The sequence below is a fragment of the Dendrobates tinctorius genome, unplaced genomic scaffold, assembly GCF_039654945.1.
Source record: "Dendrobates tinctorius isolate UK_male_01 unplaced genomic scaffold, ASM3965494v1 ptg000157l, whole genome shotgun sequence".
In the NCBI taxonomy this organism is placed as follows: Eukaryota; Metazoa; Chordata; class Amphibia; order Anura; family Dendrobatidae; genus Dendrobates; species Dendrobates tinctorius.
Window position 1 is genome coordinate 5,010,855 of NW_027361824.1, and position 12,532 is coordinate 5,023,386.

Consider the following 12,532-nt stretch of genomic DNA (forward strand, 5'->3'; position numbering starts at 1 on the left):
TCCAACCGACATAGGACCATTGGTCCCCAGTTTAAGGTTGGTGATATGGTGTGGTTATCATCAAAAAATATCGCTATGAAGGTGGCTTCTCCTAAGTTTAAGCCTAGATTTATTGGACCTTACAAGATTTTGGAGATTAATGATCCGGTCTCTTTTCGTTTGGCTCTTCCGGTCACATTTAAAATCCATAATGTGTTTCATAAGTCCTTGTTGAAGAGGTTTGTTGAACCAGTAGTTACTGGGGTGGCACCTCCGGACCCTGTATTGGTTGAAGGTAACATGGAATATGAGGTAGAGAAGATACTGGCTAGACGGAGACTCCAGTGTTTGGTTAAGTGGAAGGGTTATGGTCAGGAGGATAATTCCTGGGTCTCTGCCTCTGATATTCATGCAAAAAGATTGGTGCGTGCCTTTCATCGGGCTCACCCTGATCGCCCTGGTGGCGTGGATGAGGGTTCGGTGACCCCTCCTCAAGGGGGAGGTACTGTTGTGAGTTCATTTTCCCCTTCACCATTGAGGTCTGATGAACTCCCTCTTCTGGTGAAGGAAGGTAGTGAGGCTGATTACCAAGCACCTGAGCTGGATGATGATGACTGGGTGACGGGAATTGCTGACTGGATATAAGGCAGCCGACGCCCTTCTGCCTTGCTGGTGATCTCTCTGAGGGATTCTAGGAGACCAGTCTGATTCCTGCTCCTCAAAAGCTAAGTTTTCTGCTCTGCTTGTTGCATTTGTGTTTTGGTTTTGTTTTGCCTTGTTTTTCTGGATTTCTGCCATTCCCTGCTGGGGTGAGCTGAATTCCTTTTTGCTCTGCCTTCAGAAGATACCTGAGTGCTGATATAGTCTTTTTGAAGCCTAGCGTCTTCAGGGCTTTTTTTCCCTATCAGCCTGTTGGCTCTTGTTTTGACAGGGTTTTGGCAGATTGCAGACAGCAGCTTTCCTATCCTGTCCTATTTAGTTAGCTTGGGCCCCATCATTTGCTCAGCCTACCTTTCTATCTGTGTGAGTGTTTTTTCATCTTGCTTCACCGTCATTATATGTTGGGGTCTGCTCTGGGGCAGTTTAGATTTCCCTTTCTGTCTTTAGGCTATTTAGTTCTCCGGCTGTGATCGAGGGGTCTAGGGCACCTGTACGAACCCCCCACGGCTACTGCTAGTTGTTGTTGATAGGTTCAGGGGTCTGCAATCCGATAGCTGCCAACTTCTCTGGTTTTCTGGACTTAGCTAGTATTTCTGTTTTTGCCTCCTACGGTGACTCATTCATAACAATGTACATTATTGGGATTTCATGTGATACGAACACAAAGTAACAAGAATCTGTGATGTAAAGGAAATGATGCGAGGTTTACTTAAGATTTTAAAAATATAGATCTAAATATTATTCCGTGCATTTGTATTCAGCCCCTGAGTCTGTACTTTGCAGGACCACCGTTCTCTGCAGTCACTGCTGCCGTCTTTTGGGGTCTGTCTCTCCACCTTTCCCTGCAGTGTTTTGGGGTCTGTCTCTCCAGCTTTCTCTGCAGTCTTTTGGGGTCTGTCTCTCCACCTTTCTCTGCAGTCTTTGGGGTCTGTCTCTCCAGCTTTCTCTGCAGTCTTTTGGGGTCTGTCTCTCCAGGTTTCTCTGCAGTCTTTTGGGGTCCGTATCCACCTTTCTCTGCAGTATTTGGGGGTCTGTCTCTCCACCTTTCTCTGTAGTCTTTTGGGGTCTGTCTCTCCAGCTCTCTCTGCAGTCTTTTGGGGTCTGTCTCTCCACCTTTCTCTGCAGTCTTTTGGGGTCTGTCTCTCCAGGTTTGGACATCTAAAGGTGACATTTTTCCCCTTCTTTGCACCCTCGCTCTCACTCAGTGACTTTAGATGGAGAAGTCTGATCGATAATTTTCACGTATTGTCACAGATTCTCTGGGATTCGATTCTGAACGGTGACTGGGCCGTTTGCAGACATGAATATACACTGTTGTTGCCCTGCTGGAAGGTGAACCTATTCCACAGGTTTTCCACCAGGTTTGCCCTCTATTTAGTTCCATCTGACCAGCTTCCTTGCCAGTGCTGAAGAAAAGCCTCCTCACAGCTTGATACCCCCACCACCTTGTTTGATGGTGGGGATGGTGTTTTCAGTGCAATGTGCAGAGTTAGTTCTCTGCCACACATAGTGTTATGCATTTAGCCCAAAGTGTTCTCCTTTGGTCTCATCTGACCAGATCCCCTTCTTCCACATGCCAGCTGTGCCCCATTCATGACTATTTGAAAACTGCAAATGGGAATTTTTATAGCGGCTTTCAAAAATGTCTTTCTTCAAGTCCTTCTATAAAGGGAAGATTTGCGGGATATACAACTAATAGTTTTCCTGTGGACAGATTCTCCCACCTGACCCGTGGTTCTCTGCTGCTCCTCTACAGTGACCATGGGAATCTTGTCTTGACTTCTTCTCTGTTTAGTTCTCTCCTTGCTTGGGATTACAGTTTAGGTGGACAGCCATGTCTTTATAGGTTTGCATTTGTGCCATGCTCCTTCCATTTTTGGATGATGGATTGAACAGCGCTCTGTGAGATGTTCAAAGCTTGGGCTATTTATTATACCCTAACCCTGCTTTCCTCTTCTCCACAACTTTATCCTTGACCTGTCTGATGGGCTCCTTGATTTCCATGATGCTGTTTGATCCCTATTGTTCTAACACAAATCTCTGCGGTCTTCACAGAACGGCTGTAGTTATACTGAGAAGAAATCATACTTGCAATGTACTAATAATGTGACTTCTGGAGGAGTTTAGTCTTTCAGGATTTTATTTAGGGGGATCAGAATGCAGGGGGCTGAATACAGATGCACAGCACAGTTTTCAGATTTATATTTTTTAAATATTTAGAAAACCCTGTATCATTTCCTTTACACATCATAAATACTTGATACTCTGTGTTGGTTTCACAGAAAATCCCAATAAAATACATTTAAGTTTGAGGGTTGAGATGATGTGAAAAAGATCCTGGGGTATGAAGACTTTTTCACGTTATATTCGTTGTTGATTTCTTTTCTGTATTCCCAAATCTTGGAGGTCTGTGCTTTCGGTCCTCCTTCCGTGTCTTCCTCTGGCTCATTTCTGAGAATATAATCCGTACTGACGTCTTGCTTACACCGTACAGATGACTAAGCAGAGTTTTGTTTTCCGCCATTCACACCATTTTAACAGAGATCAGGGAAGTATCAAGCTGAGGTGCGAAACATTTCACACCTGGGCACCAGTCTGTAGCCCCCACAATACATCAGCGCGCTCCAGACATTGTAATATTTAATATGGCGATTTCCGGCGAGAACGCCGCCGGCTCCAGTCGTAGCTTTTAATGTCAGTGACAAATTATATAAACTCAGGGCCATTAACTCTATGAGATCACAACCTCGTTACATAATACACAGGGCCGACCTGAGCGCCGCACCGGGTGTAATGTTAATTAACTCTGCTCCCTCGCGGCCGCAACGTCCAGGATTTAAAGCTGATGAAAGCGCAATATATCAATGGCGCAGAGCGCGAGACGACGGCAGCACCGACATGGTGGAGATTCATTTCTTTAAAAAAAAAAAAAAAGTCATTTTTTCCTACAGTTTGGGATTTTATTTTTTTTTTTGCTGTTTATGCCTAGATTATAATATAGACCTTTTCACCAATGCATCTGTCCGGCGTATGAGATGCACATGACCATCCTTTTCCTCTGTTCAATGTCTACAACTTCCCTTAGCAAACCAGATTGTGAATGCAGCTCTTGATGTAACTGCAATACAACATATCAATTGTCAGCAGAATTGTGAGTGCAGCTCTTGATGTAATTGCAGTACAACATATCAATTGTAAGCGGAATTGTAAATACAGCTCTTGATGTAACTGCAGTACAACATATTTATCAGTAGAATTGTGAGTGCAGCTCTTGATGTAACTGCAATACAACATATCAATTATCAGTAGAATTGTGAATGCAGCTCTTGATGTAATTGCAGTACAACATATCAGTTGTCAGCAAAATTGTGAATACAGCTCTTGATGTAATTACAGTACAACATATCAATTGTCAGCGGAATTGTAAATACAGCTCTAGATGTAATTGCAGTACAACATATCAATTGTCAGCGGAATTGTGAATACAGCTCTTGATGTAATTGCAGTACAACATATCAATTGTCAGCGGAATTGTAAATACAGCTCTTGATGTAACTTGAGTACAACATATCAGTTGTCAGCAGAATTGTGAATGCAGCTCTTGATGTAACTTGAGTACAACATATCAGTTGTCAGCAGAATTGTGAATGCAGCTCTTGATGCAACTTGAGTACAACATATCAGTTGTCAGCAGAATTGTGAATGCAGCTCTTGATGTAACTTGAGTACAACATATCAGTTGTCAGCAGAATTGTGAATATAGCTCTTGATGTAACTTGAGTACGACATATCAATTATCAGTAGAATTGTGAGTGCAGCTCTTGATATAACTGCAATACAACATATCAATTGTCAGCAGAATTATGAATGCAGCTCTTGATGTAATTGCAATACAACATATCAATTGTCAGCGGAATTGTAAATACAGCTCTTGATGTAACTGCAATACAACATATCAATTATCAGTAGAATTGTGAATGCAGCTCTTGATGTAATTGCAGTACAACATATCAATTGTCAGCGGAATTGTAAATACAGCTCTTGATGTCACTGCAGTACAACATATCAGTTGTCAGCAGAATTGTGAATACAGCAGCTGTATTCACAATTTTGCTGACAACTGATATGTTGTACTGCAATTACATCAAGTGCTGCATTCACAATTCTACTGATAATTGATATGTTGTACTGCAGTTACATCAAGAGCTGTATTACAGCTCTTGATGTAACTTGAGTACAACATATCAGTTGTCAGCAGAATTGTGAATGCAGCTCTTGATGTAACTGCAATACAACATATTAATTGTCAGCAGAATTGTGAATGCAGCTCTTGATGTAACTACAGCACAAGATATCAATTGTCAGCAGAATTTTGAATTCAGCTCTTGATGTCACTGCAAAATGAAACACGATGTAATAGCAGAATTGTGACTGTAGCTCAGGATGTTACTGCAGTACAAGACATGGTGTGATAACAGATTGTCACTGCTGCTTTGAATGTGACTGGAGCACAGAACCCCAATGCCAAAAAAAAGTTGAGCTGCTGTGTTAAATATAAAGGAAGGAAAAGTACAATAATCTGAAGATCTCTTATCTCCATATTTTATAACAGATGAGAAGATGAATGTTGGACATTTTTCTATTCACTTGAAGTTCATGGCAGCAACAAATCTCAAAAAGTTTGTGCTTTGACTGAGTCCACCACTGTGCCTTGGCCGTCTCCACCTTTGAGCCCGAGCTATGTCCCCCATTATTCCCGAGCCATGTCTCCCATTGCATGAAATAGTCAGAGTGAGACAGATATATGGAGCGCCAGGCTGACAGGTCTCAGGGCGCTGGTAATAGTGATCCGATGCTGCTCCTGTCGGGTGCCTCTAGAGAGGATATAAACATGGGAAGCAGGGTAACCCGATCTCAGGGGAGCGCAAAGGAAAGGGAGAAGCGGAAAGGCGGTTTTCTTCTTTATTAAGTACCACCTGATGAAGACGGAGGTTATCCGTTGAAGCGCGTAGTGGTACTTAATAAAGAAGAAATCCACTTTTCCGCTTCTCCCTTTCCTTTGCGCTCCCCTGCGATCGGGTTACCCTGCTTCCCATGTCTCCCATTGTGTCTGGGCTGTGTCACCTTTATATAATGCTCAGTATTGATAGCGTTTTGCATGTGTTTGCTATCCCTATCATAAAGAAATAATGCCCACCATACATCAGAGATGCCAAGCTGGATCGTCCCTCTCCTTGATAATAAGCTGGATGTTTCCTCTCCTCTATAACAAGCTGCATGGTCCCTCTCCTGAGTTGCAAGCTGGATGGTCTATCTCCTCAATAACAGCCTGGATGGTCCCTCTCTTCAATAACAAGCTGAATGGTTCCTGTCCTAGATAACAACCTGGATGGTCCCTCCACTCAATAAAATTGTGGATAGTCCCTCTCCTTGATAACAAGGTAGACGCTCCCTTTCCTTGGTAACAAGCTGGATGGTCCCTCTCCTCAATAACAAGCTGGATGGTCCCTCTCAATAACAAGTTGGATGGTCCCTCTCCTCGATAACAAGCTGGATGGTCCCTCTCAATAACAAGCTGGATGGTCCCTCTCAATAACAAGCTGGATGGTCCCTCTCAATAACAAGCTGGATGGTCCCTCTCCTCGATAACAAGCTGGATGGTCCCTCTCGATAACAAAGCTGGATGGTCCCTCTCCTCGATAACAAAGCTGGATGATCCCTCTCAATAACAAGCTGGATGGTCCCTCTCAATAACAAGCTGGATGGTCCCTCTCAATAACAAGCTGGATGGTCCCTCTCAATAACAAGCTGGATGGTCCCTCTCAATAACAAGCTGGATGGTCCCTCTCCTCAATAACAAGCTGGATGATCCCTCTCAATAACAAGCTGGATGGTCCCTCTCCTCAATAACAAGCTGGATGATCCCTCTCAATAACAAGCTGGATGGTACCTCTCCTCAATAACAAGCTGGATGGTCCCTCTCCTCGATAACAAGCTGGATGGTCCCTCTCCTCGATAACAAGCTGGATGGTCCCTCTCAATAACAAGCTGGATGGTCCCTCTCCTCAATAACAAGCTGGATGATCCCTCTCAATAACAAGCTGGATGGTCCCTCTCCTCAATAACAAGCTGGATGGTCCCTCTCCTCCTAAGTCAGCAGGATATGGCATCCATTGTTTCCATAAAGAATTTCACATTTTGCTTCCTCCACAGAATTGTTTCCATTTTGCCTCCTTCCATTATAAACAAACTTTGGTCCAGAGAAGACGATAGCGTTTCTGGATTGTGCTGATATTTGGCTTCTTTCTTACATGATGGAGCTGTCACTTAGATTTGTGAATTATGCAGTGACCTGTGATCACAGACAATGCTTTTGGGATTATTCCGCAGCCCATGCACTGATTTGCCCGACTGGATCGTGCCTATTTCTAATGCAGTGTGGCCTAAGGGCCCAAAGATCATCAGCCTCCAATGCTGATAGTCTTGGCCCTTGTACTCCACAATCTCTGAATCTTTTGATATTATGTCGTGTATATATTCACAATCTTTGCGATTTTACATTGAGGAGCGTTTTTCTGAAGTTCTTCCACCATTTGAGCCTCAGTTGTTCACAGATTGGGGACCTCCGACCATCTTTGCTTCTGAGAGACTCTGCCTCGCTAACACCCACTGTTTATACTCAGTCTGGTGACCCTCCAGCTGATTTTCATTAGTCCGACTGACTTTTCCAGCCTCTTTTTTAACCTTATCCAACTTTCTTGAGATGGGTCGCTGCCATCAGTTTTTAATTTTTTCATATGAATGGAAAAATGTCCAATGTTCAATTTCTGATCTGTTCTGCTGTGAATAAAATACGGCTACAAGAGATTTCGAGATCATTGCATTCTTTTTTCATTAATATTTTAAACCTCTGCCCAACTTTTTTTTTTTTAATTTGGGCTGAACGACGTTATGTAAGAGCAGAATTATGAATGCAGCTCTGGATGTGACTGTAGTATAGGTCGTAATGTAACTGGAATTGTGGATATGAACGGATTATCTAGATTAATAATGGATACAATCCTCTATTGGCACTAGATAAGGAAGTCGTATAAGTGCCATTCCGGACTCTAGGAAAGCTGGGTGATGGTCGCTTTTGGTTGTCACATCTTTGTTAGAAATTGAGGAAACGACCCAATAGACCATATAATAACATCTGTGATGATTCTGGGCTGAGGATTGACCGTTGTGTTTATTTTAGGGATTCTGTTCTGCTCCGGAAGAGAATTGAATGCAGTGGACTGACCCCGTCCGAGCTCTTGGGCCAGCGGATGAGCAGTCTGGCAGCGCCACTTCCCCCGGACAAACAAGGTAGGTGAAGAGCCGGGCGCCAATCTCCTTCCTGCCGACGATAACAGCGAGAAGTCGCTCACCCTACAATCACCGCGTGATGCTCCTCGCTCGGCAAAGCACGGGCCTCCGCTGCGGTAATAATAGTCATCAGACGGGATATGTATCTGTATACTGCTGCCTGGCGGTAATGAGACCGGGAAGGTCACAAGGTCGAATAGGAATTGCATTATAAGCGACTGCCTGATAGAATGCAATAATAAGTCCGCAGAGCTGTGCAATAACCAGATCCTGCCGGCGGCGTCCTACGCAGCCAGATATCTGAGAATCGACTCCCATATCCTGTGTGCTAGGCCCTGCGTTTCCTCTTCCATTGCTTAATTAGCGCCAAGCGCAAAAGTCAATAGTCACTTAAAGTAACAGCGCACCATGTGGTAAGGAAAGGCATTGCACGTAAAAGTAAGTTGTTAATGAAATGTATCAGCACACCATGTGGTCAAAGGTGGTATTACAAGCAAAAGTCAACTTATTAATAGGAAACAGTGACCATGTGGAAAGGAAAGGCATGACAGGTCAATTGTTACTAGCGTGTAACAGCCCACCAAGTGTTCAGAAGTGGTATTACAAGCAAAGGTCAATCTTTACTAATGTAACAGCGCACCATGTGGTAAGGAAAGGTATTGCAAGTAAAAGTAAATTGTTATTAACGTAAAACAGTGCACCATGTGGTAAGGAATGGAATTACGCGTAAAACTCAATTGTTAGTAAAATGTAACAGCACACCATGTGGTCAAAGGTGGTATTACAAGTAAAAGTGAATTGTTATTAATAGGTAACAGTGTACCATGTGGTAAGGAAAGGTATGACAGGTCAATTGCTACTAGCATGTAACAGCACACCGAGTGGTCAGAAGTGGTATTACAAGCAAAAGTCAATCTTTATTAACCTAACATCGCGCCATTTGGTCAGAGATGGTACTAGAAGAAAAAGTCAATTTTTATTCACATGTCACCGCACACAATGTGGTGAGAAGTCAAAATATAAGTAAAAGTCAATCGTCACTAGCATGTTACAGTGTACCGACTATTCAGGAATGGAATTACAAACAAAGCAATAAAGGGAACCTGTTACCTGATTCATGCTGCCCAAACAAGGCGCCTGACTACATGATTGCAGCCAAGTATATTTTTCTGTGAAATATTTCCGACATTTCAGATAAAATATATTTTAAAGAACGTAGTCCGAGGCGTGACTAGTCAGGACAGCTCACGTCCAGATTTTCCTCACTTCAGGTGATTGACAGCTCTCTATCTACACACACGGGAAAGACCTGTCAATCAACTAGAGTGGAGCGCTGAGGAGCCGGACCAGGGTTGTAGCCAAATTAGTCACATCTCGCCCTATAGTCGCTGGCCACCGCTTTTAAATTACATTTCTCTTACTTTTATTTTTACAAAGTTCAGAATTTTTTTAAGCCTCTAAAATAATAATAAAAAAGCTACAAATATTTGGTTTCATTGTAGTTGCACTGATCTTTCCGCCAACTCTATTTCTAATTTTCAGTTGTCTCTGAGCTAGTGGGTAGAGGCAGACTGCTATGATGTCTCCCGCACACACAGACATAAGGAATTCATGCTCTGCTTTCTCTGTGTAGCATGTGCAAAGGTTACAGCAAGGAAGAAATTAAACAGCATTACTGAGCAGTGTAGCTGTGAAATGAGATCTTGTGTGAGATTAAACACTTAGTAACAAGCAGGTATGTGCAGGACAGTACAGATCAGTAACTGAACATTGCAGTTCGGAAACAACAAGCTGTTGATGAGTTAAGAAAAAGTTTCTAAAAATTAGTATTGTGCATTATAGTGGATAGAAGTACTGAGCAGTGTAGCTATGAATCCAGCACAGATAAACCACTTGGTACAAAGCAGTAGAATCATTGACGATATTATACAACAATACTGAGCAGTGTAGCTAAGAATACAGCTCTGTGTTGAGATAAAACATATACTTGAAAACCTCATCGGCATGGACAACAATGGCCAGCAATATTAAACAGTGTAGCTGTGAATCCAGATCTTATATTTACTTGTACTATTGATTTATGCAAAGTTTGATCATTTCTTCAAGGTAACGGCACACCAGGAGATCAGACATGGTATCCAAATAAAACATTGCTAGTTTCAATGATGAAAGGTTAGACATCTGTAGTTAGAAAAGAAAGGCCTATAATAGTGAGTAAATATGCTGCCACACTGTAGACTCTCAGGTTTTCCAACCATGACTGGGTCCTACAAAATCTCGTTTCACCATCTATTTAGTGTTTCAGTTTAATAACTCAAATTGTAACATTTCTAATGCAAAATGTTGTCAGATATCAAAGACTTCAGTAACTGGATGTACGGCCAGATGATGTGTAGTCTGACATTATCACACCTGTCTCCCTATGTATTTACAGTGTTGATTCTCCCACTACTAGAACAGGACAGTGGACGAGTTCTCTGCGTCATACTGGTAAGAAAAACCAAAACATGTACTATAGAAGGGAAAACGTAGCACAAAAGGGACTGGATGCCACAAATACTGACACACGGCAACTCCTGAGATAGTGGTTGTATGTCCTGTACACAGACTACATAATGTTGTCTTATAGTAGTTATATTCCTGTATATAGGGAGCAATATTATAGTAGTTATATTCTTGTACATAGAGGCAGTATTATAGTAGTTATATTCCTGTATATAGGGAGCAATATTATAGTAGTTATAATCTTGTACATAGGGGCAGTATTATAGTAGTTATATTCTTGTACATAGGGGCAGTATTATATTAGTTATATTCTTGCACATAGGGGCAGTATTATAGTAGTTATATTCTTGTATATAGGGAGCAGTATTATAGTAGTTATATTCCTGTATATAGGAGGCAGTATTATAGTAGTTATACTCTTGTACATAGGAGCAGTATTATAGTAGTTATATTCTTGTATATAGGGGGCAGTATTATAGTAGTTATATTCTTGTATATAGGGAGCAGTATTATAGTAGTTATATTCTTGTACATAGGGGCAGTATTATAGTAGTTATATTCTTGTACATAGGGGCAGTATTATATTAGTTATATTCTTGCACATAGGGGCAGTATTATAGTAGTTATATTCTTGTATATAGGGAGCAGTATTATAGTAGTTATATTCCTGTATATAGGAGGCAGTATTATAGTAGTTATACTCTTGTACATAGGAGCAGTATTATAGTAGTTATATTCTTGTACATAGGGGGCAGTATTATAGTAGTTATATTCTTGTATATAGGGAGCAGTATTATAGTAGTTATATTCTTGTACATAGGGGCAGTATTATAGTAGTTATATTCTTGTACATAGGGGCAGTATTATATTAGTTATATTCTTGCACATAGGGGCAGTATTATAGTAGTTATATTCTTGTACATAGGAGCAGTATTATAGTAGTTATACTCTTGTACATAGGGGCAGTATTATATTAGTTATATTCTTGCACATAGGGGCAGTATTATAGTAGTTGTATTCTAGTATGCAGGAATAATATTATTTATTCTTGTATCAATCTCCTCTGAATTACTCGGTATGAATTTTCTGGAGAATAATAATTTGATTCTGTCCATCACGTCAGTTCCCAGGGAGCGCACGATGGATTCTAGGAATTGTACATGTACTAGAGATAAGAGAATGTGAGGTTTTCTTCCCTTAATGACCGGTGTTCATCCATCTATTAGAATTCCCACTAACAGCGACCTCATTGGGTATTTATAGGATTCACTTTTCTATCTTGTTCCTATAATTTATATTATATCCTGTCAGTTTCGAACTCCACAATCTCGTGGTGGTCTAATGGTTCTGTGTCTCAGAGATTGATTGACAGAGCAGTAAACATTGCTTTCATTTGGCTGCCAATTCATATAGCTGATAGAGAATTTCTGTGTCAAACTAAGAACAATGCAAAAGTCTACACAACCTGAGATATAATATATATATATATATAGAATTACTCGCAACCAGTGGAGTACATTACGTTACTGATCCTCTGTTATACTCCAGAGCTGCACTCACTATTCTGCTGGTGCAGTCACTGTGTACATACATTACATTACTGATCCTGAGTTACATCCTGTATTATCCTCCAGAGCTGCATTCACTATTCTGCTGGTGCAGTCATTGTGTACATACAGTACATTACTGATCCTGAGTTACATCCAGTATTATACCCCAGAGTTGCACTCACTATTCTGCTGGTGTAGTCACTGTGTACATACATTACATTACTGATCCTGAGTTACATCCTGTATTATACTCCAGAGCTGCACTCACTATTCTGCTGGTGTAGTCACTGTGTACATACATTACATTACTGATCCTGAGTTACATCCTGTATTATACTCCAGAGCTGCTGTGACAAAAGCAGCGCAAGCCACCAAATTGTGACGACGGACGTGGAAGCACAGCACACTGTTGTGAGTTCATTTTCTGGTCTACCAGTTGTGAGTTCTCCTTCCAGGCTCCCTCAGGAGGTAGTGAGGCTGATTTAATC

The 12,532-nt window shown here is 41.5% G+C and overlaps 1 protein-coding gene across 4 annotated transcripts in view; it reads left to right on the forward strand.

Annotated features, from left to right (window-relative positions):
• PDE2A (phosphodiesterase 2A) overlaps positions 1-12,532 on the forward strand; it is an 806,220-nt gene that overhangs the window by 565,059 nt on the left and 228,629 nt on the right. For all 4 annotated transcript variants that reach the window (XR_012220656.1, XM_073548493.1, XM_073548490.1 and 1 more), the window contains 2 exons: positions 7,880-7,989; positions 10,424-10,479. Coding sequence is in view for 3 of the 4 variants with exons in the window: in XM_073548493.1 (XP_073404594.1) it covers positions 7,880-7,989; positions 10,424-10,479 (166 nt within the window). In the remaining variant the exon portion in view is untranslated. The remainder of the gene's footprint in view (positions 1-7,879; positions 7,990-10,423; positions 10,480-12,532) is intronic.